Source organism: Pelobates fuscus, chromosome 4, assembly GCF_036172605.1.
Source record: "Pelobates fuscus isolate aPelFus1 chromosome 4, aPelFus1.pri, whole genome shotgun sequence".
Lineage (NCBI taxonomy): Eukaryota > Metazoa > Chordata > Amphibia > Anura > Pelobatidae > Pelobates > Pelobates fuscus.
Genome location: NC_086320.1, coordinates 231,279,411 through 231,307,053, shown reverse-complemented (window position 1 = coordinate 231,307,053; position 27,643 = coordinate 231,279,411). Strand labels below are relative to the sequence as shown.

The following is a 27,643-nucleotide window of genomic DNA, read 5'->3' as shown; positions in this document are numbered from 1 at the left end:
AGTGGTAGGTGGAGTCCTACTGATTTTAATGTTGTGTCTACTCCTGCCGTGTCTTATACCCTTAGTAGTTAGGTCTGTGCAAAGCAGGGGCGGGCTGGGAAGGGGGGCAGGGAGGCAATTGCCCCCCAGGCCGCCCTAAACGCAGGGGCCAGGGCTGCCCACATCCAGCAAAAAAAGGAAAATCTGAATCCCCTGCCTCTGGCTGAGGACTCAGATTTTTCAACTTACCTCACTCTTCCTGCAGTCTGCAGTCAGTGGAGTCGGCCGGCCTCTCCTGATGATGTCAGGAGGAGGGGGCGTGACTTTCACTGCTCTTCTCCCAGGACCGCTGGGGAGTCTGGGAGAAGAGCAGAGGAAGCCACGCCCCCTCCTCATGACATCATCAGGAGAGGCCGTCCGACTCCACTGACTGCAGGCTCCAGACTTCACTGACTGTTGCTGTATGCTGGTGCTGCCCACCCCTCCCTGGCGTCAGGTAAGACTCAGGGAGGGGGAAATACACTTTCGTTTTTTTTTATTCCCCTCCTCAGCCCTGCCCCCTCTCTTCCCCCCTCCTCAGCCCTGCCCCCCCTCCTCAGCCCCTGTCCCCTCCTCAGCCCCTGTCCCCCCTCCTCAGCCCCTGTCCCCCCTCCTCAGCCCCTGCCCCCCTCCTCAGCCCTGTCCCCTCCTCAGCCTTGCCCCCCTCCTCAGCCCCTTTCCCCTCCTCAGCCCTGTCCCCTCCTCAGCCCTGTCCCCTCCTCAGCCCTGTCCCCTCCTCAGCCCTGCCCCCCCCTCCTCGCCCCTGTCCCCTCCTCAGCCCTGCCCCCCCTCCTCAATCCCTGTCCCCCTCCTCAGCCATCCCCTGTCCCTTAGTCAGGCTCTGGTCCCTTAGTAAGGCTCTGTCCCACCCTTTCCCTGCTCGTTTTTTCCCCCTCTCAGCTCCTGCCCCCTTTCTCAGCCCCATGCCTCCCACTACAGCCCCATAACATCCCCACTACAGCTCCTCTTCCCCCAATTGCAACCCATATCACCCACACCACAACCCCTTTCCCAAATTGTAGCCATCAACCTACTTAAGCCCCTATCCCCCCTACATTTCCTAAACCCCCCAATTACAGTTTATACCCTCTACTACAGCCCTTGTCCCCCCACTACAGCCCTGTCCCTTTACTCAGCCACTGTCTACTGATTTTAAAAGTGTAAAGTTTGGGTGTATGTGTGTGTCAATATGTCTGTATGTGTGTGTGTGTGTGTGTGTGTGCGCCAGTATGTCTGTGTGTGCGTGCAAGTATGTCTCTGTGTGTGCCAGTTTGTGTGTATGTCAGCCAGTATGCGTGTGTGTCAGTATGTCTGTCTGAGTCAGTATGCCTGTAACAGTGTATCTTTCTGTGTGTGTCTGTGCCTGTCAGTGAGTGTGTGCGTGTGCCTGTCAGTGAGTTTGTGTTTTTTAGTGTGCGCCAAATCAGCAAGTGTGTGTGTGCTTTTCATTGAGTGTCTGTTTAGGTGACTGCTCCCCCCGCCCCCCCCCCCTTTCAATCACATGGGAAAGGTGTTTTTACTCTCCTCTTGGTGCAATGGGCCACTTGACTGGATTTGCCCTCCAGGCCAAAGGCTGCCAGCCCTCCCCTGGTGCAAAGCCTGATAGAAAATATAGCAGAGAGGAAGGCTGCTGCACAGATAATGGCAATTTATAAATATAAGGCTCTAGATCAGGGAGAACCAATGCAGGAAGATGAGTGTTGAAGATTCACATCATAAGATAAGTCTGGTCTGGTTCAAGGTAACTTGCGGTGTATGCAAACCAAGGTTAAGTGATGCCTCAAGTAATTGTGAAATATCAAGAGGCATCAAAGGGGGGAATGTGGTGGAATCTCGGTAAAAATAAATTTAGTAGGCCGAGATTACCAAGTGGCATGTGTACGTGCATATGCTGACGTATCGATCAGTTGGTTGCACGAGGCAAGATACGATCAGTAGTGTACGGAGCATGTGCAAGAATACAGGATATAGTATTCCCCTCCTCCATTGTGCTGGACAGGCCATGCGGTCAAGCAGGAAGTTAATTCTTATTTGTATTGATTGGTCAAGAGAATGTGCGGGTGGAGCTTAATATGGGAGGAGTTATGTACCTATATAAGGAGCCTGCACTATTGTCCGGGGCTCAGAACTTGCTGTATTTTGGTGACATTAGTCCCTCTGAGTCCCGATCGGTGATCCAATAAAGAATCTCTTCCTTCCTGAAGAAACCTGTGTCCATCTCTCTGTGCTTGGCTTCCGTCAGTTTCTCCGGTATCAACACTTTGCTATTTCCAAACCATTTTTTTTTCAAAATTAACAAAAGTTACATTGTAACACTGATATCTGTCAGGAATCCCTGAATAATCCTTCACATGTATATATTTTTTAAAAGAAGACAACCTAAGGTATTAAACTTGGGATATTTTGATTCTTTTCATGCAACCATTTTACCACCAATCTATGCCAAATAAAAAAATAAAATAAATAACTGGTGATTTTTTTGACACACATAGCAATTTAAGAATACATGTACTGAGAACTTTAAGGGTTACTGCCAAAGAACACCCCAATATGTGTTCAGCAACATCTCCTCAGTACAGTGATACCACCTATGTATAGGTGTGTCTGGTTCCCTGGGGGCTAAAAGACCTTTTTTGGAGGGTGCGCATTCCAGTTTTTCAACTTGGAATTTTCACAGCTGGTCATCATGCACCCATGTCCTATTTGGGACATTTTTTTTAAGCCGGCCAATGTAATTTACCCCATTAAACCATATATTTTTGAAAAGTAGACAGCCTAGGGCAGGCATAGGGAACCTTCGGCACTCTAGATGTTTTGGACTATACCTCCCATGATGCTTTGCCAGTATTTTGGGTGTAAGAGCATTATGGGAGATGTAGTCCAAAACATCTGGAGTGCCGAAGGTTGCCTATCCCTGCCCTAGGGTATTTCAAATGGTGGTATTTTAACACTTTCTTTGCACTAATTCTACCACAAGTCTTTGTCAAACTTTTGGGTAGTAATTGTTTTGTGTTATTTTTCACACATATTGTACTTTAGGCATGGATTATCAGCTCCTGTTATGTGTTACTGTCAAAGAACACCCGATATGTTTTCAGCAACATCTCCTGAATACAGTGATACCATTCATGTACAGGTGTGTCGGTTTCTCTGGGGGCTGAAAGACCTTATTTGGAGGGTGCACACTCCAGTTTTCAAACATGGAATTTTCACATCTGGTCATCATGCACCCATGTGCTATTTGGGAAATTTTTGAAGCCGGACAATGTAATGTATCCCCATCAAACCATATATTTTTGAAAAGTAGACACCCTAGGGTATTTCAAATGGTGGTATTTTAACACTTTCCATGCACTAACTCTACCACTAATCTAAAGCAGTTTAGTTGTAATATTGCTGAATGCAGTAAAGGCAGATGCGTCCTAGATGCTGGCTTTCCGTGATTACCAGTTAGTCCCTCCAAACGCGTTTCTCCGTAACAACGGCTTTTTCAATGGATATGCACTCACTTGCAACTTGCCGCTTATTTAGCGGTTTCTCTTTCCAATCCATACTTTTAATTAAACATTGTTTTTAAAACATATTATACACAGAATATTCATTCCTACTACATTGTTTCAGCGGTTATAAATAGTACCAATTTCTCGTTCCTATACCTAAATTGGATAATTCGTTGGTGGTGTGGTGGTTCCTATTCACCCGGAAATAGGAACCACCACACCACCAACGAATTATCCAATTTACAGCCATATATAAACGGATCCCTGAGGGAGATAATCCACACTTCTGAAGAAGCCTTATTAGGCGAAACGCGTAAAGTGGACTTTTATTTTATACTTGTTATTATATTATACTTGTTTGTTATATATTAAAGTACTTTTTATAGATTACTTTTATATTTCAACTACTTTTATTTACTCCCTGGATCCTGCATATCCTTGGTGGGGATTATACCACCTAAGCTGTTTACACTAGAGCAGGCTTTATGCTCTAGCAATTGTAAGTACAATACCATTTATTTTTTTATCAAATTATCAGTACTTACTTCACCATTTGCTGCTATATTTCCTTTTTATTACCACCACACCTCTGCATCTTGGAAAATACCTGGAGCCACCACAACCACATATCCTAAGACGGGGATTGTACCGTCCAAGCGCATCACAGCCGAGCTCTGTTATAGCTCATCCAAATGTGAGTGGACTGTGTATAGCTTTATTTGTTATTCTTTGAACTGATTTACTGTACTGCACTATTATTTTTTATTTATTCTTATTTTGAGGTTACCATCTAATTTTGGAAATATCAATCAAATATATGTATGTATACTTTTGTATATAATAACCTCTAGGCGCGGTCTACACTCTATTTCTCCTGTTTTTATCCACATACAAGGTTTTGGGAATCCTTGTTTTGTACACTGCTGCCTGCTCACTACCTACTATAGCGAGCGCCTATTACCCTCTTTTTTCATTTATTAATATTGACCTGACCAGACAAATGGGGATCATAGAATAATAAATATTAATATAGGGGCAAGCTCTGATTAGATGACCCTAGCCTCATCATAGAGGCAGGCTAGGGACACCCCCAGAAGTCCCATGATGCACTGCCTTTAAAAAGGCAATGCCATATTGGACGCCACATGGCTGGGGGGAGGGGGAGATTAATACATTTATTTTATAATTTTTTTAAAATTGATTTTATTGAATTTTGAAGTTTTCACTGAGTGCCGACCCCTTGAGGCACTCAGCACACAGGCAGAGCATCGGAAGCCTGCCCAATGGCTTCCGATGCTCTGCTACACTGCCGGGTGCCACGTGGGGCAACCTGGAAGTGATAGCTCATGGAGAGCGATCACTCGGCGGCCTGGCAGTCAGGAGAGGTATTGCAGGATGCCTCGACATCGAGGCATTGCTTCAATACCCTTAGAGCGGCTGGAAGCGATCACGATACTAGGTCCGTCCCCAGTCCTTAACTGTTATTTGTCGGACGTACCTAATATGTCCGTGGTCCTTGAGGGGTTAATATGCAAATGTAAGTTCTCAAGCTATTTCAGAGCATAAAACTGACAAGCACATGACTGTTCATACCAAGGATATTGCTTTCTGCAGTTTACTCAAGTATATTTTACTTTCAAGAATATATGGGATCATAAAACTAAAGATCTTATGCAGTGTCTAAATATACACCTGGAGCACTTTCTTGGCAGTCTTAAATGTGTCTGAGCAAACTACCTTAAGTCTTCACTGAGTGCCTTAGGTATGTCCGCAGTCCTTAAGGACCATTTTTGACAGGCGTACCTAGTACGTCCGTGGTCCTTAAGGGGTTAAATCAGTCTTCATGACATTATTGTGCAAGACAAAAGTACCCTTCTTGAAAGAGTTAAAAAATTTAAATCTATTTGACTATTTGAGATGCGTGTCTTTGCATGCTGTTTAAACTCGCTGCTGCTCACTTTCAGCTGGCAGCTGATTGTGCTTGGGGCAGTCAGTGATGTCATCAGTATGAGCACTTGCTAATCAATGTTTGCATAGCAAAGGTCTTTGATATATTTTGCTCTATCAATTCAATAGAAAAACAAGTTGTTTACTGTGAGTAGTACAGGTGCTTTTACCAGTAGAGCCCTACATTATCTATGACTAAAAACAATGTATTTTCCATTAAAGAAAAAAAGTAATAAAAATATGGTGGCTCTTTAACAACCCAAACACTTCGTATAAAACCAAATTTAAAGTTTAGGGTAAAAACTTTTTCATCTTCCTAAAAATCAACATAATGTTAAATGATCAATTAATTAAATAGTATGTGAACTTAAAATTACATATTAACATAATTTTCTTTACGGTTTAAAAAAAAAAAAAAAAACTTATGTCACCATGTTAGCAACTGAAAATATATGCTCTGGAACTTGTTAGGAGATGTATTGTTTTAGTATGTATTGCATTTAGCTATTTTCCTTTATTTTGTGGATTGTTGTGTGTTATAGATATAAGTAGGAACAATCAGGAAAAGTTCTTTCAGTTTAGGGACACTCATTGTCTGAAACTCTCACTAAATTAGCTAAGCCTTACATTGCTGGTAAGAAGTTAAAACGTTCGAGAATGGTTTGACTAATTATAATTGGTGGTCACCAAGGCATTCCTCGCAGAACAATAATGCATAATTGTTCCTTTAGTTTTTGTTTAATAGTGGCTGAAAGTCCAACCACTATCAAACTATTAATGATGTCACATTGTAATATAGGCATGTCTTATAACAATACATTTTTCAAATGAAAAAAATAACAATTACATGCATATCATATCTGATGTCTACTTAAAGGAACCCCATAGGGTCAGGAACACAAACATGTATTCCTGATCCTATAGTGTTAAAAACACTATGTATTCCCCCCTGCCCCCTAATTATAGTAACATTTTACTTTTATTCCAGTCTGCTGATGCTTGCTCTGCCCCTGATCTGTCTTCTTGGCTGACATCATCAGAAGTGGTGACCTCAGCCAATCACAATGCTTTCCCACAGCAATGCATTGGATTGGCTGAGATTGTCAAGGAGGCAGATCGGGGGCAGAGCAAGCACAAGCCAAACACAGCCCTGGACAATCAGCATCTCCTCATAGAGATCCATTGAATCAATGCATCTCCATAAGAAAAGTTAAGTGTCTCCATGTAGAGGGTGGAGACACTGAATGTCAGCAGCATTGCCTGAGGAAGCACCTCTAGTAACCACCTGATGAGTGGCCAGTGGAGGTATCCCTAGGTTGTAATGCAAGTACTGCCTTTCCTCTGAAAAAAACTGTGTTTACGGCAAAAAGCCTGAAGGGACTGATTATACTCACCAGAACAAATGCAATAAGCTGTAGTTGTTCTGGTGACTATAGTGTCCCTTATGTTGCCTTGTAGTGTATTTCTTTAAAATAGTCACAGATATAGCTCATTTGTGTTGTTGCACTAGGGTGCACACATTAATAATTTATTATGTTTTGTTTTTTACCACTTACCTGTACAATTTGTTTATCACTAAAACTTCTATTAACTTATTTCCTATTATTCTGAAATACTTTACATTTATTAAACCATTGTGTTGCAAAAGTATGACCATAAATTGAAACAGAAGATGTAATGCACATCTAATGTTTAATGGCAAATTCTATGACACTAAAAAGATTGACTTTATTATTTTAAGCCAAATTCACTTGCCTGCCAGCATTAATGCTCTGACACACTCTGTTCTTCCTTGAATTGATGCCTTCATTAAAGCAGTGAAACCATGTACGTTTCTCTTCTCAAGATCCAAACCAGGGTAATAGTTCAACAAGTAGTTTGTGATTGTGATATGTCCTAAAAGAAAAATGATAAACAGTAAGTATGTTTTATAACATTTTAAATATGAGTTGTGCACTGTTTCATATATGCCAGATTTAACTGCAAGTTGTCTCTATACATTTAGCATCAATGGGTTCATACATTGGTTGAAACTAACCTGTAGTTATAAACCATGGACCTTTCTGTGAGACAATGGTAATGGTTGGGATTAACAGAATGTATCACCCTTTCCCAATATCTGGAATTAAGCCATTCCAAGAGCTACAAGCAGAATTTGCTCCTTCTTCTGTATAATTATTAACTTGCCTCCATATAAAACACACTCCAAACTCACAAAATTAATGGTTTGGATAGAGGGATCTTATCTCTCTTTCACAAGGTTAGTTTAGAAAGTCCTGCCCTCAGTAGGCTGGTTAAAATGACTGACATTCACACCAGGCTGACCTTCTAGTAATGTGCGTGGCCCACCCTTTATGTGTAGACTTGCCACGCCTTGCAATTAGGCTAAGAACACTCTGATTGGCTGGTTTAAGCCAATCAGAGTGCTCTTTGTCATTTTACACAGCGTGGGAAAATTCCAAAGAACTTTCCCACGCTGTGTAAAATTACACAGAGCACTGTGATTGGATGGGCGGGATTGGTGGGCGGGATCAGTCTCGCCCACCGGCCGACGCAATGAAGAGGAGGAGCGTCGCGGAGGAGGAGACAGCGGCGAGGGACATCGCCGCTGCCTCAGGTAAGTTACTGAAGGGGTTTTCACCCCTTCAGTAACCGGGGATTGGGGGTGGGAGGGAGAGGGAACCTCCAGTGCCAGGAAAACTGATTGTTTTCCTGGCACTGGAGATTCCCTTTAAGGAGCTAAGTGGGGAAATAAGTGAACCTCTGTATTTAATATTTCAAGATTCTTTTGTTTCAGGTATTGTACAGGAGGATTGGAGGAAGGCAGATGTTGTTCCTATATTTAAAACAGGTGCAAAATCCTTGCCTGGAAATGTGTTATTAGCAATAATCAGCATGGTTTTATGAAACATAGGTCATGTCAAACTAACCTAATTGCATTCTAGGAAGAAGTAAGTAGAACGATAGACCAGGGTGTTGCAGTGGATGTGATCTACTTGGATTTTGCCAAGGCATTTGATACGGTTCCCCAAATAGGTTAGTCTTCAAACTAAAAGAAATTGGTCTAGATGAATATTCTTGTTCTTGTCTTGGGTAGAACATTGGCTTAAGGATAGAGTACAACGAGTTGTCATTAATGGTAAATTTTCAAGCTGGACAAAAGTGGTAAGTTCTGTCCCTCATGGTTCTGTTTTGGGACCGCTTCTATTTAACATATTTATAAATGATCTTGAAATGGGCATTGAAAGCCATGTATCAGTGTTTGCAGATGACACAAAACTTTGTAAAGTAATAAAATGTGAGCAGGATATTGCCTTGCTGCAGAGGGATTTGGATAGATTGGGGGACTGGGCACTAAAATGGCAGATGAAATTTAACGTGGAGAAATGCAAAGTTATGCACTTCGGGGTTAAAAATGCACAAGCAATTTACACCCTAAATGGTATTGAACTAGGGATAGCCACACATGAGAAGGATTTGGGAATTGTTATAGACAACAAATTAGGCAGCAATATGCAATGTCAATCTGCGTTGCTAAGGTCAGTAAGGTTTTGTCATGTATAAACAGGGGCATAAATTCTTGAGATGAAAATATAATTTTGCCTCTTTATAAATCGCTGGTAAGACCACACCTTGAATATGCTGTGCAATTTTGGGCACCTGTTCTAAACAAAGATATCATGGCACTAGAAAAAGTGCACAGACGAGTTACAAAATTGATAAAAGGAATGGAGCATTTTAGTTATAAAGAAAGGTAAAAAATTAAATCTCTTTACTTAGGAAAAATGTAACTATGTAACTATGTAATATAAGCGACTCCTATCAGCAAGATGTCTAACACTTATACATATATAGAATACCCACCATGTCTAGTGCTTACCTTAAACTCTATGTGCCCTACCTAACAGGAGCACGCAACTTATCTAGCCTGTTAGTGCCCAAGAATGCTGTATAGTATGCATAACTAACTGCTAACGCACCTCAGTCTAGCCACTGACCTACACAGATAGGGTAGCACAGCGTGGAACTGTTATTCTACCTTTTATTCTTCTACTCTACCTATTATATCACAATTAGCTCTGATCTGCAGTGGAATGAATACCACAAAGCTCCACTGCTACTGCTCATGCTTTTATAATGCTAATATTTTTATTCAACTTCAGACACAATGTCTTGTCACCAGCAGTTATATTAATGTAGAAAGTGCCAGCAATAAGAAATAAAATTAATCAGCACTGACAATCGTCATGATGTAATATTAGCCTGACATAACTTCCTAACTTTACTAGATATAACTTGTCAGTCTTAGGTTTAGACCTACAGTTCAGCATGTTTATAAAAATTAAAAAGTGCAAGTCGGGGGCGGAGCCAGCAGCGCAACGAAGCGGTCGCATTTCAGCGAGCTCCGATCCCAACTCACATAAACAGACCCATAAATAGCGAATTCTACCCAAGAACCTACCTAATAGACCGACCACGGGAGTGCAGCAGAACATGGGCAGAAAGTCCAAAAAAACAAAGGCGGATAAAAGCCCTCCCGGACGGGACATTGCCGACATGCTGCGGAACACGCAACAGGCCGCATGGTCCAAGATGGCGCTGGAGGACGATTTTGCCTCATACTCCTCAGAGGACTTTGCATCAGACCTGATGGAGGGAGCGTCCTTCAGACCTCCACTAAAACAAAACTCGGTGGCCAACTCACCCGGAGCCGGAGACCCGGTCACTGCAAGCCAGCTTAAAGAAATGCTAGCTGACTTGCGAAAAGACCTATCCGCAGACATGGCCTATTACAAAGCAGCCATAGAAGGGGCCCAGTCGAAGATTACCAAACTAGAGGCCTGTGCGAACACCCAGGACTCCAGGCTAACGGCGGTTGAGCAACAAGTTGCTGACCTAGCAAGGCAGCAACAGGCCACAGCAGACCGCCTGGACACACTGGAGGACCAAAGGCGACGCCACAACCTGAAAATCAGGGGGATACCTGACTCGGTGAGCCTCACTGAAATACCCCACTATATTCGACGACTCCTGAGTGCCCTGCTCCCTCCAAAACAGGCAAAATCTCTGAGGCTCGACGGGATGTTCCGGCTACCGAAGCCGACCCGGGCTCCATTGACCGCATCCGCGGACCTTATCGTACGCTTCCAGAGCGTATCGGACAAAGCGGCTCTTCAAGCTACACTGAGGGGCAAAACACCCTTATCGTTTGAGGGTAGCGACCTAACCTTTTTCCAGGACATCACCAGGAGTACGCTTACCTGGCGAAAATCTCTACAACCATTGCTGCAACTCCTCCGCTCCAGAGAGCTGCCCTACCGCTGGGGGACCCCGCGAGCAGTACTACTCACCCTTAACGAGACCTCACATAAAGCACAGAGCTTTCAAGAATTGGAAGCACTCCTGCAATCTGCGGGTATATGCCAAGCTGCACCCACGAGAGGATCAGGACTAGCCGCGATCAACCCAGCTACAGTACGGGAGTTCACCCCGAGAGCACCTCTGGGACCGACACCGACCAACCCGCCGACTTGAGCCACTCGAGACCATGGACCTTCAAGTGACGCCTCTCACACTCCACCAGTGACACACAAGTTTTCCACAGTTTTAAACCCCCAAGCCCGGGACTAGCACGCAGGACAACCTACAAATTCCCTACCACGGGAGAACACGGAACCGAACCTGCCACACTAACCTGGTTGCTCCATGTCATCGAGCCTGGGACGATTTTAATTCCTGTCTCTGACTCTCATACTTTCATTTGGGCTGGATACGTAATTCCTGCCTTGCCTACGGAACACAGCAAAAGCACCAGGACTGATCCGACATGCAGCTGTTCCTTCTCCTGCAACAACTCGTAATTATGATCTGTGACCAATTGCAGTACACCACTCCACATATGACCCTACATGCAACATAGGTTTACGTAGCGGTAGTTCCATTTTATAGATTAGCACTCACACTCACTTCCACAAATCACTGACAGTTAGTGCCAGAGGTGCACTTGTGGCCACCGACCCCGTATTTCACTGAGACTACTGGTAATAGACAGATTAATACTCAGCCGGCTTTACGCCTCCATACGTACCACAGGTCACACACAGTTTTAGTAGACCTCTCCCTAACACCGCACAATCGGATGCACTCAGAGGGGTAGCGGACATGCATGCCTCAAATTCAATAGGTTGCTACTTAAAACCAGTCTATATATCTCACTACTATATAAACTGCACCAGCCTGTACGCCCAGCGTAGCTGAGCGCAGCTGGAAAATTTAATCTAACCAACGCACAGACATAACCTGTCTACGCATATATAAATTCCCACACTCCGATCGCAGTACTCACTAACGAATTTAAACCAATATGCAGGGCAGCATTGTCCCTACCTGATAGGGGAAAGTCGAGTAATCCAACATGGGCATACTAAAATGCAAGATAATGTGGTTCACTAAAACCTCCTAAGCATGCGGTTACTCACCTGCAAAACTCATCAAGCGTGCCTATTTAGCCTACATAGTTTGCACCCTAGCCTAACTGCAGCAAAACGTGGACAACCGTGATAACCTACCTACCTTAGCATTGTTAAAAGTTAACCTTCTCATTGTTATTTTGTTTAAATGTTTTCACTGTCTAGCCTATCGGATGACTATTAGAATTCTATAAAAATGTGCAAGAGCTCACGCCACTGCTCACTGCTAGATTATCCTCAGACACACTGCTGTGGCATATGTTATTACTATGTATGTGTGCCTATAATGCCTACACGGTTTACATCCTAGCCTAACAGACTCAAAAAGTGGACAACCGAGATAACCTACCTACCCTAGCACGGTTAAGCGTCAGCCTTATCATTTTATTTTATTTAAATGCTTTCACTGTTTAGCCTATCGGGTGACTAATAGACTTACATACACATTTGCAAGATTTCATGCCACTGCTGTGGAGCAGGTCTTTACTATGTAGAAACGCCCATTATGCCTACACAGTATGCACACTAGACTAGCGGACTCAGAACGTGGACATCTGAGATGACCTACCCACCCTAGCACTGTTAAGTGTCAACCCTCCAATCCTCATTTTATTTTCTGTAAATGTTTTCTTTGTTTAGCCTATCGGATAACTACTGGAATTATATATAACTTCACATGATCTCATGCCACTGCTTACTGTAGGTTCATTCCCAGACACGCTGATGTGGAGCAGGTCATTATTAGGTTTTTACGCCTATACAGCCTACACAGTATACACCCTAGCCTAGCAGAATCAGAATGTGGACAACCGTGTTAACCTACCTACCATAGCACGATCAAGCGTTGACCTTCTCACTAACATTATGTTAAAATGTTTTCACTGTTTAGCCTACCGGGTGAATATTAGAATTATATAAAAATGTGCAAGATTCCATACCACTGCTTACTGTAAGTTTATGCTTAGACACGCTGCTGTGGCGTATGTCATTACTATGTATAAAATGCACAACAAAAATAAAGAATTATAAAAAAAAAAAAAAAAAGTGCAAGTCTCTCCTATGCCATGACACTGTATCCACATGTAAACTCATAATGTGCTTGTCACTGTCGTTGGGGCATTACAAGCCTGTATGTTACTCTTTGCACTATGAAAAAGAAAGAATTAAAAAAAAAGGTTGCGGCAAGTTGAGGCACACTATATGCCATATAAGATACATTGGAGTGTCTGCTTTCTCAAATGGAAGGCCTTTGTTGGGTTATTTGAACAATCAAAACTGCTATAATGCCCCAAAATCAGACATGGGGCCATTAAATTAATCTATGAAAATTAGGGTGTCATTGTACTCAGCAGATGTTTGTACAGGAATAGCACATATCAGCTTTAAGAAATACAAATTAAAAAACCATGTTACATATCTGTATGTCAAAAACAGCAAATACACAATTTTAGTAATATTTAGTAGAGATTGGTGATGAAATGGCTACATAAAAAGTGTAAAAATAACATTGGGTAAAAAGCCTGCAATGTCTGCTTTATATAAATATATACCTGTGTGTTTGTTTTCTGGGTTGGCTATTAAACTTAGAAGACATACATCCCAACTTCTAAAATTGTTACACATTGAAATTTTATTTTACTCCTTGTATTTCATGACCTGTAACTCAAAATAAACTGAAATTCAAGACATATTATGTACTGTGTAATTTAAGGTACATACATTAATTTATATTAAAGGATCACTATAGTGTCAGGAAAACAAAGTGGTTTTCCCGACACTATAGTGCCCTGAGGGTGCCCCCACCCTCAGGGTCCCCCTCCAGTGGCGTTGAAGGGGTTAAAACCCCTTCAGTCACTTACCTTATTCCAGAGCCGGGCTCCCTCAGTGCTGGTGACCTCCCCCACCCCCCGCCGATGTCAGCTCCCGAGTGGAGCGGAATGCCCTACGAGGCAAGTGCCGCGCGCATTCAAACAGTCCACAGGAAAGCATTTTTCAATGCTTTCCTATGGACGCTCTGCGCAGTGGATGAGAAATTTGCATCCAGGGTCGCAGATGCGCCTCTAGCGGCTGTCCGGAAGACAGCCGCTAGAGGTTGGCTTAACCCCTAATGTAAACATAGCAGTTTCTCTGAATTTCTCTGAAACTGTTATGTTTACATGTGAAGGGTTAAAACCTGAGGGACCTGGCACCCAGACCACTTCATTGAGCTGAAGTGGTCTGGGTGACTATAGTGTCCCTTTAAATTATTTTTCCTAAGCTGGACATATTATGCACATGTTATTATTGCCAAAACTGTGAGAAAAAAATATCTTTTGTTGTTTTGGTTGCATATTTTTCCTTTTTTATATAATAAATGAGAATTAATATATGTATATGTTACATCAAACTAAAGCCCATTTTGTCCTTGAACCCCTTAAAAAAACTATATATGATATGTGTCGGTGCAATAAATAAGAAAAAAGCAAAAATGCAAATTGCCATTGAACACAAACAGCTAAAAATGCAAAAAAAATGCTTGTGTCATTAAGGGTATGGTCAGCTTCTGAAGCTGATCTTTATGGGGTTAACAACAGCTTATGGCATATATTTAGCGACAATACTGGAAGTGAGCCCTATGTTGACTGCCTATAGACCTATCATGTTGACAGGAAGGGTATTGGTGGGCAGTGGCTATAAATCACCCAGACATACTCCATTCAATATACAGTGAAATACTGTGATACATTGGCATGACTAGAGACATGAATAATGTCTAATGAAAGTAAAATCATGTTAGACATGATTTGTGGACTACATATCAACATACACTTAATTTCCCAGATTGCTCAGCCAAACTTTTAGCTGAATGAAAGGGTTGCTCCGAACACTTCTGCTTTTTGAAACACTACACATCCATAGTTATTGGTATTTATGTGCCATGAGCAAGTGTCACCCCTGGTACACGTGACTAAGGCAGCCCAAAACTCTGTTTCAATAAAATTAAAGGATTGCTCTGTGAGAGGCCTTTCATTGGACCTTGGGTTTCTTCCTCCCCCCATCGCTGTCAATTTCTCCCCCCCATCCCTGTCAATTTCTTCCTCCCCCCCATCCCTGTCAATTTTTTTCTCCCACACCCATCCCTGTCAATTTCTTCCTACCCCCATCCCTGTCAATTTCTTCCTACCCCCATCCCTGTCAATTTCTTTCTCCCACACCCATCCCTGTCAATTTCTTCCTACCCCCATCCCTGTCAATTTCTTTCTCCCACCCCCGTCCCTGTCAATTTCTTCCTCCCCCCGTCCCTGTCAATTTCTTCCTCCCCCCATCCCTGTCAATTTCTTTCACCCACCCCCATCCCTGTCAATTTCTTTCTCCCACCCCCTTTCAATTTCTTCCTCCCCCGTCAATTTCTTCCTCCCCCCTCCCCCCTGTTAATTTCTTCCTCCCACTTCAATTTCTTCCTCCCCCTCCCTCCCCCCTGTCAATTTCTTCCTCCCCCCCTTCAATTTCTTCCTCCCCCCTTCAATTTCTTCCTCCCCCTTCCTCCCCCCTGTCAATTTCTTCCTCCCCCCGTCAATTTATCCCCCCACCCTCCCCTACCTCTGTTGTAGCGTGGCCGAGCCCTGTATGGTCCGCGGGTACAGGGAGATTTTGTTTCCTGTACCCGGCCGGACTAAAAGGAAGTGCACACTGACTCAGTGTGCACTTCCTGTTAATCCGGCTGGGTACAGGAGACAGATGCTCCCTGTACCCGCGGACAATACAGGGCTCAGCCACGCTACAGTGAGGGAGTGACAGGAGGGAGCACTGAGCACTTCCCTCCTGTCAGCCCCTCTCCTCATGCTGCGCCCGGGCGGTGCGCCCTCATGGACGCACCAGCTCGGGCAAAGCTGCAGCCGTCTGAGACTCTCTGCAGAGTGCTCGGGTCGCTGCAGAATGAGGGGGGATTTCTCTATAACCTGTCCCCCCCCCCCGCATGATTTGCTGGTCCCCCCCATCCCCCCCGGTTCCTACGCCCACGCACAAGGGACAGGTTCAGGTAAGTTAAACTCACCTTTGCTTGCCCCCTCCAACCACCAGACTAGAATGTAATACTGATTTTATATCAATACCAAGTTTGGTTTTGTAGACAAATCACTTATTATAATATATATATATATACAGGGCCGGACTGGCCCACCGGGATACCGGGAAATTTCCCGGTGGGCCGCGGCTCCTGGGGCTGGGCTAACAGCCCTAATCATTGCTCAGGATTCTGTGATCCCGGCCGGCCATGAGTGAGCTGTGCGACCGCACAGAGCCCCATGGGAGCAGGGGGAGCCAGGCGGCCGGCACACCTCACACATCGCCGGCCGGGATCATTAAAAAAAAAAAAAATTGTGGCAGGGGCGTAGCCTAGTGTGTGGCGGAGCTTAGCGTGCGGCGGGGGCGGTGCTTGCGGTGCGACGGGGGCCTGGCTGACTGCAGCATGGGAAGCAGGAAGGAGTCCCTGCTTCCCCAACAACCAACCTCCAGGAGCTCCAAGCAGGAGGTAAGAAGCAGGTCAGTGTGTCAGTGTGTGACTGCCTGTGTGTGTGTGACTGACTGTGTGTGTGTGACTGTGACTGTGTGACTGTGTGTGTGACTGCCTGCGTGTGTGACTGCCTGTGTGTGTGACTGCCTGCATGTGTGTGTGACTGCCTCCGTGTGTGTGTGTGACTGCCTGCGTGTGTGACTGCCTGCGTGTGTGACTGCCTGCGTGTGTGTGACTGCCTGCCTGCGTGTGTGTGACTGCCTGTGTGAGTGACTGTCTGCGTGTGTGTGACTGTCTGCGTGTGTGTGTGTGACTCTGTCTGCCTGTGTGTGTGACTCTGTCTGCCTGTGTGTGTGACACTGTCTGCCTGTGTGTGTGACACTGTCTGCCTGTGTGCGTGTGACTGTCTGCCTGTTTTTGTGTGACTGTCTGTGTGTGACTGTCTGTGTGTGACTGTCTGTGTGTGACTGTCTGCGTGCGTGTGACTGTCTGCGTGCGTGTGACTGTCTGCCTGTGTGTGTGTGAGACTGTGTGTGTGTGTGACTGTATGTGTGTGACTGTCTGCGTGCGTGTGACTGTCTGCCTGTGTGTGTGACGGTCTGCCTGTGTGTGTGATGGTCTGCCTGTCTCTGTATGTGTGGGTGTTTGCCTCAGTGTCAGTGACTGTCTGCCTGTCTCTGTATGTGTGGATGTTTGCCTCGGTGCCAGTGACTGTCTGCCTTTGTGTGTGTGCATCTGCTAGTGAGTGAGCGAGCGAGCATCTGTGTGTGTGTGTGTGTGTACGCGCATCTGCTAGTGAGGGAGCCTCTGTGTGTGTGCGCCTGCTAGTGAGTTTGTGTGTGTCAGTGAGCTTGTCTGTAGTGAATCTGTGTGCTAGTGAGCTCTTCTGTAGGGAGCATGTGTGTGTGAATGGGCTTGTCTATAGGGAGAGTGTGTGCGCATTAGTGAGCTTGTCTGTAGTGAGCGTGTGTGTGTGACAGTGAGCTTGTCTGTAGTAAGCTTGTGTGTGTATCAGAGTTTGTCTGTACTAAATTTGTGTGTGTGCCAGTAACCTTGTCTGTGTGTGTCATTGAGAGTGTCTGTCAATGAGCCTATTTGTGTGCATCAGTAAGATTGTCTGTGTCTGCATGTGCGTATGTGCTTTACTGTATAATTTAATTACCCTGAAAGAACTAATATTTTGAATTAGAAGAAGAAATGTATCAATATATATATATATATATATATATATATTGATACATTTCTTCTTCTAATTCAATATATATATATATATATATATATATATATATATATTGATACATTTCTTCTTCTAATTCAAAATATTAGTTCTTGCTCACTATCTGCTATACCTCACTAACAAGACCTTACAAGGTTGAAAAGATCCTCTGGGGTTACGTTTTAAGGAAATCCGAGAGTGCAGCCAACTATTTCAGTTGCATATATATATATATATATATATATATATATATATATATATATATACCCTACATAGCACAATGACTTATGGGGCTGGCATAGATTTTTTTCCAGGGCTGCTTCGTATCCCCAGTCCGGCCCTGTATATATATATATATATATATATATATATATATATATATTCTCTTTCTTCTTCGTGTTTGGTGGCTCATTGTGATGTTAATATGATACCATTTGTTACTTATGCTTAATACAGGTTTCCTCAAATTATGACAATTGCAATTTTGCATCCCTGTACACTACATCCTCTCCCTTTCATTTTATCTTCTCACACTTGTCTTGCAGCTAACTCCAGATTTACATGTCAGGTGTCTGTAAGCACATAATACTAATCTACTCCCTTTCACCTGTCAACTCCCCCCCCCCCCCCCCCCCCCAAAAAAAAAATAGACAGGTAAAGTGATAATGATTTTATCTAAGTGTGATGGCACAATATGAGCTAAAACCAACTTGAGATCTAAGTGGGGACTTACTGAAGGGGAAGCTACATGAGCTATTGTCCGTTCTCAGTATTCTCTTGCACTTCTTGCAGTATTCTCTTTTTTTTTTGCTCTCCACAAGTTTAAAGGGCAATTCAGACCTCTTGCTCACTATCTGCTATACCTCACTAACAAGACCTTACAAGGTTGAAAAGATCCTCTGGGGTTGCTGCATCTCTTGTGCAGAGAGATCCAGCCTGCATATCGGTTTTGCACCACCCTTTTGGGTGGGATTAGTCTGATATGCACATGGCTCTCTTTGTAATGGCACAAGATTACCTAAAGCCAGCTTGAGATATGAGCAGAAACCCACTGAAGGGCAAACTACACTGTTCTCAGTGTTCTCCTGCACCCTGTTTTTTCGCTCTTCCCAAGTTTAAAGGGTAATCCAGACGTGGACATCTTGCTCAGTGTGCATAGAGGGGTATTGGCTATACCTCACTGACTAGGCCAAAATTATTGTCTGTGTTTCTGTATCTCTTGTACAGAAAGATGGCCTTCATTCTGAAACTAAACTGTCCTTTTGGGTGGGATCAGTCTAATATGCAGTTGCCCACACTGCCTAATTTGAAAACTAGCCCTGCTTATAGCTTTCTTCTCTAGCTAGATTTCTCTAAAACTGCTCTGCTCTTAAGTTGTTATTGTATTTTCTGATAGATATGTTACCCATGTCCTTGTTTTACCATTATCTCTTGTTCTGCATAATAGTTATTTATAAGTAGTTTTGTGGACACTCTAGTGGAAAATTTTGCTGATAAAAGAGATACAGTGTTTTATCTCTGAAACCAGTGGTTAAATGAACATTCCAAGCACCATTACCACTCTAGCACCCTGTACCACCTGTACTCGCGGTACCCTGTATTTTAGAACCAGATAATGCTCTCAGCAAAGAGCTATCCTTGCCCTGCAGGACTTAGCTCAGACCAGCTAACAGAAGCTCTTGCTTAGAATATTCCGGCTCTCAATCAGCTGTAGGGGAAGCGGGGTGCAGTGCTTGGCAGACCCCAGGCAAGGTAAGAAAACAATTCTATAATGGTTTGACTGATTACAATAGAAAGGGCGACAGGGCACAATAACCACAATAGCACACAGTGGTTATGGCGCTAGAAGAATTCCTTTAATTATTTTTTATCAGTGTATCATTTAGTGACTATTGAAGCTGTCTTTCAGCATAATTTATATATGTTTTGCAACATGACAATATTATTTATATGGTAATGAGCAATTTGGGTCCAAGACAGAAATATGTGCAGTGTTTCAGTATAATAATTACTCAAAACAACATAACTACTTTAGATCAGTGAAGTGTCAGGGTGCTTGAATAACCATTCAATCAAGGAAATTCATAAATTAATCACTAAGAAGATGTCTCACAAAACTCTTATCAAAACCTTATCCATTTACACCTACTTGTTTTAATAGATAATTAGAAAAACCCTCCTTGTTCTCTGTTGATCTTTCATTGCATTGGAGGGTGTGTGCTACTCCTATAGTCACCAGAACTACTACAGCTTAATGCAGTGGTTCTGGTGTCTAAAGCCTGTCCCTGCATGCTTTTCAATGTAAACGCTGCATTTTCACAGAAAAGGAGGTGTTTACATTGATGCCCAGTAACAGCTCTAGTGGCCATCACTTAGATGGCCACTAGAGGTGCTTACTAGTCCAGTGCTGCACAGGCGTTTAGCGTCTCCATGCTCTGCATTGATGCAGAGATGCACAGATCTGCATTTTGCAGTGCATGTGCAATAGCCTACCAATGCTTTCCTACTGGAAAGCATTGGATTGGCTGAGTTCATCAAGATTGATGATCTCAGCCATGGAGGTGGAGCCTTTTCATCTAAATCTAAGGAAGGCAGGTCACTTAAACAGCCACACAGCCACTATAGTGTCAGGAACACATGTTTTTATTCCTGACACTACAGTGTTCCTTTAAGTCTAATGGGAATGGCCTTAATGCTCCCTGCCATGTAGTGTGGATGTCTCTGCCAATATGCCTGTATTTTGGTATTGTGCAGGGGCGGACTGAGCACTCGGGCATATTGGTCGATTGCAGCAGGAAATTAAGGCTTGGCTGGGGAGTTTAATAATCTCCCCAGCCAGTCTACAGTCAGTCAGGGGCCCACGTGGCCCTCCATGAGCCCCTGTTACAAAATTAGTTTCCCCCTTGTTTGGCCAGGCACAGTGAGAGACAGCTAAAGGGCCCTCACAAAGACCCACTAGGCTGTCTTTCACTGTGCTGACTAGTGAGCACAGCAGGAGAGCTGTCTGTAGTTCTGATCAGGCAGCTCCGTGCAGCTCGTTATAGAGGAAATTACATCATGTGTCAAAAGTTCAACTAGCTGTGCGGAGCTGCCTGATAGTGTTACATGCAGCATGAAATATGTGATACAGCATGCCACAGGTAAGGCTCAGGGAGGGGAATTAGTTTTTTGAATTAAAACTCTATATAATCTGCCCCCTACAGTCCCTTTATCTCCCACAACCACTCTACCCCCTACAGCCCTTAAAATCCCTGCACCACTATAGACCCATTGCCTCATATAGCCCCTCTACCCCCTACAGCTCCACTGCCCCTTGCAGCCATTCTAATCCCTGCAGCCCCTATAAACCCTCTACTCCCTACAGCTCCCCTACCCCTGCTACTCCTTGCAGCCTTTTTAACCTCTACATCCCCTCTACCACCTACAGCTCCACTGCCTCTTGCATCCCCTCTATGCCCTGCAGCCATTCTAACCCCTGCAGCCCCTATAACCCTTCTAGCCCCTACAACGCCCCTGCACCCTCTACTCCCTGCAGCCATTTTAACCCCTGCAGTCCCTCTTCCCCCTACAGCCCATAACATCCCTGCACCCCCTACAGTCCCTTAATCTCCTACAGACCCATCTCTACCCCTACAGCTCCACTGCCCCCTGCAACCATTCTAACCCCTGCAGCCCCTCTACCCCCTACAGCTCCTCTACCTCTTGCAGCCCCTATAACCCATCTAACCCCTAGAACTACACAGCCCCCTTCTGCCCCTATAATCCCTCTACCCCCTACAGCCCTTTTAATCCATGAAGCCTCCCTCCTACAGCCCCTAAAATCCCTGCACACCCTACAGCCCCTCTACCCCCCAGAGTCGATAAAAGCCCTGCATCCCCTACAGCCCCAATACTTCTGCATCAACTAAAGCCCTATTAACATCATGCACCCACTACAGTCCCTATGCTTATTACAGCTCCAATGCCCACTACAGTCCATTTCCCCTGCACTCACTGCTGCATCTATTTCTCTCTGCACCCACTACAGCCCCTATCCCTCCTCTGCACCTGCCACAGCCTCTTCCCTCCCCAGTATCTACCACAGCCCCATCCCTCCCCTACACCCACTAGAGCCCCTATTACCCCCTACCCCCACAATAGGCATTATTACTCCCTTTCCCCACTAAAGCCTCTGTAACCACAACAGCTTCTATGTCCCCGGCATCCACTGCAGCCTTTATTCCCTTGCCCCCACTGCAGCCCTCATGTCCCCTGCACACACTACATCCCTTATTAACTTTTGCACCCACCATGGCCTTTATCACCCTGCATTCTATGCTATGGCCTTGAACCCTTCCCTACACCCACTACCAACCCCCCCCCGCCCCCCTCCCCTGCAATTACTGCTATAATTTAGTGGTAGAACTTATTAGTCCTCCCAATCACCCCCCCCCCCCCCCCTCCCCAAGCCCCCAACTGTTTTTGGTTGTGGGGTCTTATTATCCATTTAAATATATTTAAAGTGACACTATAGGCACCCAGACCACTTCAGCTCATTGAAATGGTCTGAGTGCAGTGTACCCGGGTCCTTAACCATGCAATGTTGAGAAACTGCAATAATTACCTTTCAGGGTTAACTCCGTCTATAGTGACCGTCTACCAGACAGCCAATAGAGACTTTCAGGTCGTTAGGCGACTTTTGGTCGCTTAACTGATGCTAGACGTCCTCACGCTTTGCATAAGAACATCCAGCGTCACACAAAACCTTAAAGGAAAGCATTATACAATTCTTTACTATGTGGGAGGTCTTAATGCGAGTGCGGCGCTTGCCACGCTTGCGCATTCGGTCCCCTCCTGCCGACTGACGGTGGAACCTGAACCAGCACTGAGAGACATCATCGCTGGATTCAGGTAAGTGACAGAAGGGTTTTTTTTATTACTGTGGGGAACTATAGTGCCAGAAAACCAACTTTATTTTCCTAGCACTATAGTTCCCCTTTAAATAAGCTCTAATTCCACATATCCTGACACAACACACAGACATACATATATTTAATTACACCATGGCTCACAGTAAATATACACACAGAAGCATACAATCAAATACACGGTACATCTACACCTGCACATATATTGATTTGCAGGGGGCCAGGTCCTAATTTTGCCTGGGGCCCCAAACCACTGTCAGTCCGTCCCTGGTATTGTGTAATTTACACTATTAAAACGAGAGGCATATTGTGCACAATTATGAGTTTGAGAAGCGTTGGCATGTTCAACACATGTATTTTATTTCTACATTAGTATTACAATGTACATTGAGATGTATTAGGAGCCCCATGAGTAAAGGTCATATCTTGAGTATTGCCAGTAATGGGAATTAGGTCTGTAGGGAGCAGTCGAGTAGTAAAGAGACTTGAAGGTGAATCATATTTACCTGCTTGTGTTGCTGTTATTAGTGCTGTGTTTCCATCATTATCTTGCCAATTCACATCAACGTGAGGGCACTGAGATAAGGCTATTACAATATCCACATAACCTTGATAGCATGCGACAAGAAGGCCAGTCTGTGAATATAATAATAACAGAATGATTATACTTGCTATTGAATAGTAATAACCCTCATGTTACCAAGGTTAAACATTTCCTTCAAATCAGTAGCACCAACAGAGTGCTTAATTTTAAACAACAAACAGGAAACCACCTTGAAAAATAATTATAGACACTTCCAATGTTTTCTTGCCATGGCTTGTTCTCTGATTTATTTTAGTCCTTAAAATGCAGTTGTTAAGCATAACAGGAAAATTGCTGGCAATATATTTTCAAATACTATCACCATGGAAGTATGTCATTAATGGCAACATTGTAGTCACAGGCATTATTTGCTGAAAAATGTATGCAGTGTTAGTCACTCACTGTATCTAACTGGTGAGGTGAAGGCCATGTAGTGATATAATGAAAGTACAATCATTCACATGATGTATATAGTCAGTGGTATTCAAAAGGCAGATAGATGTTGAAGAGTTGAAAATCTCATGATGCTTTGCCAGCCATTAAAATGGAAAGAGGAAAGATAATATGGCTTAATTCTATAGACTGTATGTATATGTTAGAAAAAAGGCACTATTATAAAGTCATGCAAAACTATAATTTTGAAGTAAAATCAATTTTCATTCATAAAGATACAATTAAGTTTTGAAATATTTGGTCACTGACACAATTTTCGTAATTTTGACTCTGTACGCCACCACAATGGATTTGAAATGAAAGTACCAAGATGCAATTGAAGTGCAGACTGTCAGCTTTAATTCAAGGGGTTAAACAAAAATTTTGACTCTGTACGCCACCACAATGGATTTGAAATGAAACTACCAAGATGCAATTGAAGTGCAGACTGTCAGCTTAAATTCAAGGTGTTAAACAAAAATTTTTACTCTGTACGCCACCACAATGGATTTGAAATGAAACTACCAAGATGCAATTATTGTATTTAAAAGAAGAAAAACTACCACAACAAGAGGACATAGTATTAAATTAGAGGGGCAAATGTTTAAAAATAATATCAGGAAGTATTACTTTACTGAGAGGGTAGTAGATGCATGGAATAGCCTTCCAGCTGAAGTACACAGGGACGTTTTAGCCGCGAGGCTAACAAGGCATTTGCCTTGGGCGGCATTTTCCAGGGGTCGGTAAAAAAAAGCCGCCCCCAAATGCCCATGGTAAATGCCTTGTTAGCCTTGTGGCTAACTGACATGCCGGGCAGGCGGCGCTGGTGGGCGGCTGGCAAGGGAGCACTTCCTCTGAGCTGTCTGCTCAGCTCCCTCGCGCGCCGCAGAGTGAGGCTGGGAGCCGGAATATGACGTGCCTAGGGCAGCACAAAACCAGGATACACCACTGGATAGGCATAAGGCTATCCTAGCTATAAGATACGGCTAGGGACTAATGAAAGTATTTAGAAAATTGGGCAGACTAGATGGACGAATGGTTCTTATATGCCATCACATTCTATGTTTCAATTGAAGTGCAGACTTTCAGCTTTAATACAAGGGGTTGAACAAAAATTTTGTATGAAATGTTTAGGAATTGCAAGCATTTTTATACAGAGACCCCTTATTTAATGGGCTCAAATGTAATTGGACAAATTAGGAATCATAAATAAAATGTTAACTTTAAATACTTTGATGAGAATCATTTGCAGAAAAAGACTGCTTGAAATCTGGAATGCATAGACATCGCCAAACGCTGGGTTTCATCCATTGTGATACTTTGCCAGTCCTTTACTGCAGCTGTCTTCAGTTGTTGTTTGTTCACGGGTCTTTCTGCGTTAAGTGAAATGCTTGCTCAATCGGGTTGAGATCAGGTGACTGACTCAGCTATTGCAAAATATTCCACTTTGTTGCCTTAAAAAACTCCTGGGTTGCTTTTGCAGTATGTTTTGGGTCATTGTCCATCTGTAAAATGTAGCACTGTCCAATCAATTTTGCTGAATTTGGCTGAATCTGAGTATTCAATATATCCCTATGCACTTCAGAATTCATCTGGCTGCTACTGTCTTCGGTCACATCATCAAGAAATACTAGTGAAACAGTGACATTGGAAGCCATGCATGCCCATGCCTTCACATTGCCTTAACCGTTTTTTACAGATGACGTTGTATGTTTTGGATCATGAGTGCTGAAGGGCGGTAAACTATTCACCGGATTGGCCCTGTGCCATAATCCAGAGAATTTTGGATCAGATGTTACTCTGTATCCCTACCACCAATCACAGTACCATTTGGAGAGGATAATAATGGGCCAAGAGATACCCAGTCTCCTGGGCACATATGATGCACCTGTAAGAGGCCCCAAGAGATGCCCAATCTCCTGTACCCAACTATGTATAACTTCGCTAACAAACTCAGGCAACTACCCTTATTACTCTTCGGGTCTCTACCAGGTATTATTGGTGTCCAACAGCACATTAAATTTTTATATAGTTTTTTTTAATATAATTGTTTTAATTAAGAAAACATGATCAGCTCTTTCTCTATAGGACATATTGGACACAGGGGAACCATTAACATACTTGTGTCTGTTTCCACCATTCAGAGAGGTTTTAAATTGTAAAGAGTAGCAGCTGGTAAAACTAAGTGCCAAGGTTTAAAACCAGGCAGGAACATTGCCAGAAAATCTTGTCACTAATGGTGAGATTGTGATCAGAAACAGCTGCTACTGGCTGGTTGGGAAAAGTTACTGTCAATATTGGAAACAATCCCTAAGTCCTATTTATTTCTTAAAGGGACACTCTTCTCTAGAGTTCCACATAGTCAGTTGGTGGGAGCATGTAGGCCTGGGTCACTTTAAAGGGACACTATAGTCACCAGAGCAACTACAGCTTAATGTCATTGTTCTGGTGAGTATAATCATTGCCTTAAGGCATTTTCATGTAAACACTGTCTTTTCAGAGTAAAGGCAGTGCTTACATTGCCCCCTAGGGAAACCACAGATGGCCACACGACAGATGGCCATTGATTTGCTACCTGGGACAGTGCTGCATAGTAGTCAGCACTGCCATTCAGCGGGTATGCCAAATTTTCCTCATAGAGATACATTGATTCCCTGTGGGAAATCTTCGGATTGGCTGAAAATCTGCAATTCTGATGATGTCACCAAGGAAGCGGATCAAAAGGTGCGTTTTAATTTTTTTAAGGGGGAGTAATGTGTATACAAGGGGGAGTAAAGGGGAGGGAGTAAGTGAATTAAAAACTATAGGGTCATGAATACATGTTTGTGTTCCTGACCCTATAGTGTTCCTTTAATATAAGAGAGTAGCTAAGTTTTGGGTTCATACCACATGGCCATAAATTTGATTTGTTTTATTACCACTATTATGTCAAACCTCTACAATAGTCAGAACCAAATGTTAGCACATAACATAAACATTAACTGCTTTTTTTTTTTACTTTACTGCTTAAACCACTCCACGGGATCCTCCAATATGTATAATTATCAGGATTCTTACAATAGAGTGTGTGATGAGTGTAAGGGGTGTCTGTGTTTGTGTAGTGGATGCAGTGTGTATATTGAATGCAATGTGTGTGTGTATAGTGGATGTAGTGTGTGTTTGTGTGCGTCTGTATAGTGGATGCAGATTATGTGTTTGTATAATGGATGCAGTGTGTGTAGTTGATGCAGTGTCTGTGTGTATTGTATTATTATTATTATTATTATTATTGCCATTTATAAAGCACCAACAGATTCTGCAGTGCTGTACAATATTATGAGAAGGGGGATTTAACTATAAATAGAACAATTACAAGAAAACTTACAGGAACGATAGGTTGAAGATGACCCGGCTCAAATGAGACCCAAAGAGATGGGTTTTAAGGCACTTCTTAAAAGATGCAAGACTAGGGGAGAGTCTGATGGCGGTAGGCAGGCTATTCCATAGGAAGGGAGCCGCCTGTGAGAAGTCCTGGAAGTGTGAGTCTGCCGTACGGGTGAGAGCAACGGCCAGGAAAAGGTCATGTGCAGAGCGGAGAGACCGAGAAGGGGCATACCTATGGATCTGTGAAAAGATATGAGGGGCTAGAATTATTCAGTGCTTCATAGCACTTTGAATTGATTTCTATAGGATACAGGATCAGGACTGACAGAGGGGTGGCATGTGAGAGGATAGACTAGAGAGGAAAATCAGTCTGGCGGCAGCACTCATTACAGACTGTAGCAGGGCAATATGGCTTTTGGGAAGACCAATTAGGAGAGGATTACAATAATCCATGCAGGAAATTACTAGAGCATGGACAAGCTCCTTGGTAGCATCTTGCATAAGAAAGGGGCGGATGCGGTGTGGCGGAACCAGCCTCGCCACTGTCCACTGGAGGAGACTGGTTGCTTTCCTGCTCCCTTTAGACTATGGCCCGCCATTTAAAACCTTTTAACAAAAGTACCGAACAATCGACCACCTGGGAACTGGAGTGTCCGTCAATTGACCGCCCAGAAGCTGCGGTTAACCGCAGCTTAATTGACGAACGCTGGGTGGC

The 27,643-nt window shown here is 43.6% G+C and overlaps 1 protein-coding gene across 1 annotated transcript in view; it reads right to left on the bottom strand.

Moving 5' to 3' along the window:
* ANKRD33B (ankyrin repeat domain 33B) overlaps positions 1–27,643 on the bottom strand; it is a 131,039-nt gene that overhangs the window by 17,533 nt on the left and 85,863 nt on the right. The window contains exons 2-3 of the mRNA XM_063451939.1: positions 23,057–23,186; positions 7,221–7,361 (exon numbers count right to left, since the gene is read on the bottom strand). Coding sequence (XP_063308009.1) covers positions 7,221–7,361; positions 23,057–23,186 — 271 coding nt within the window. The remainder of the gene's footprint in view (positions 1–7,220; positions 7,362–23,056; positions 23,187–27,643) is intronic.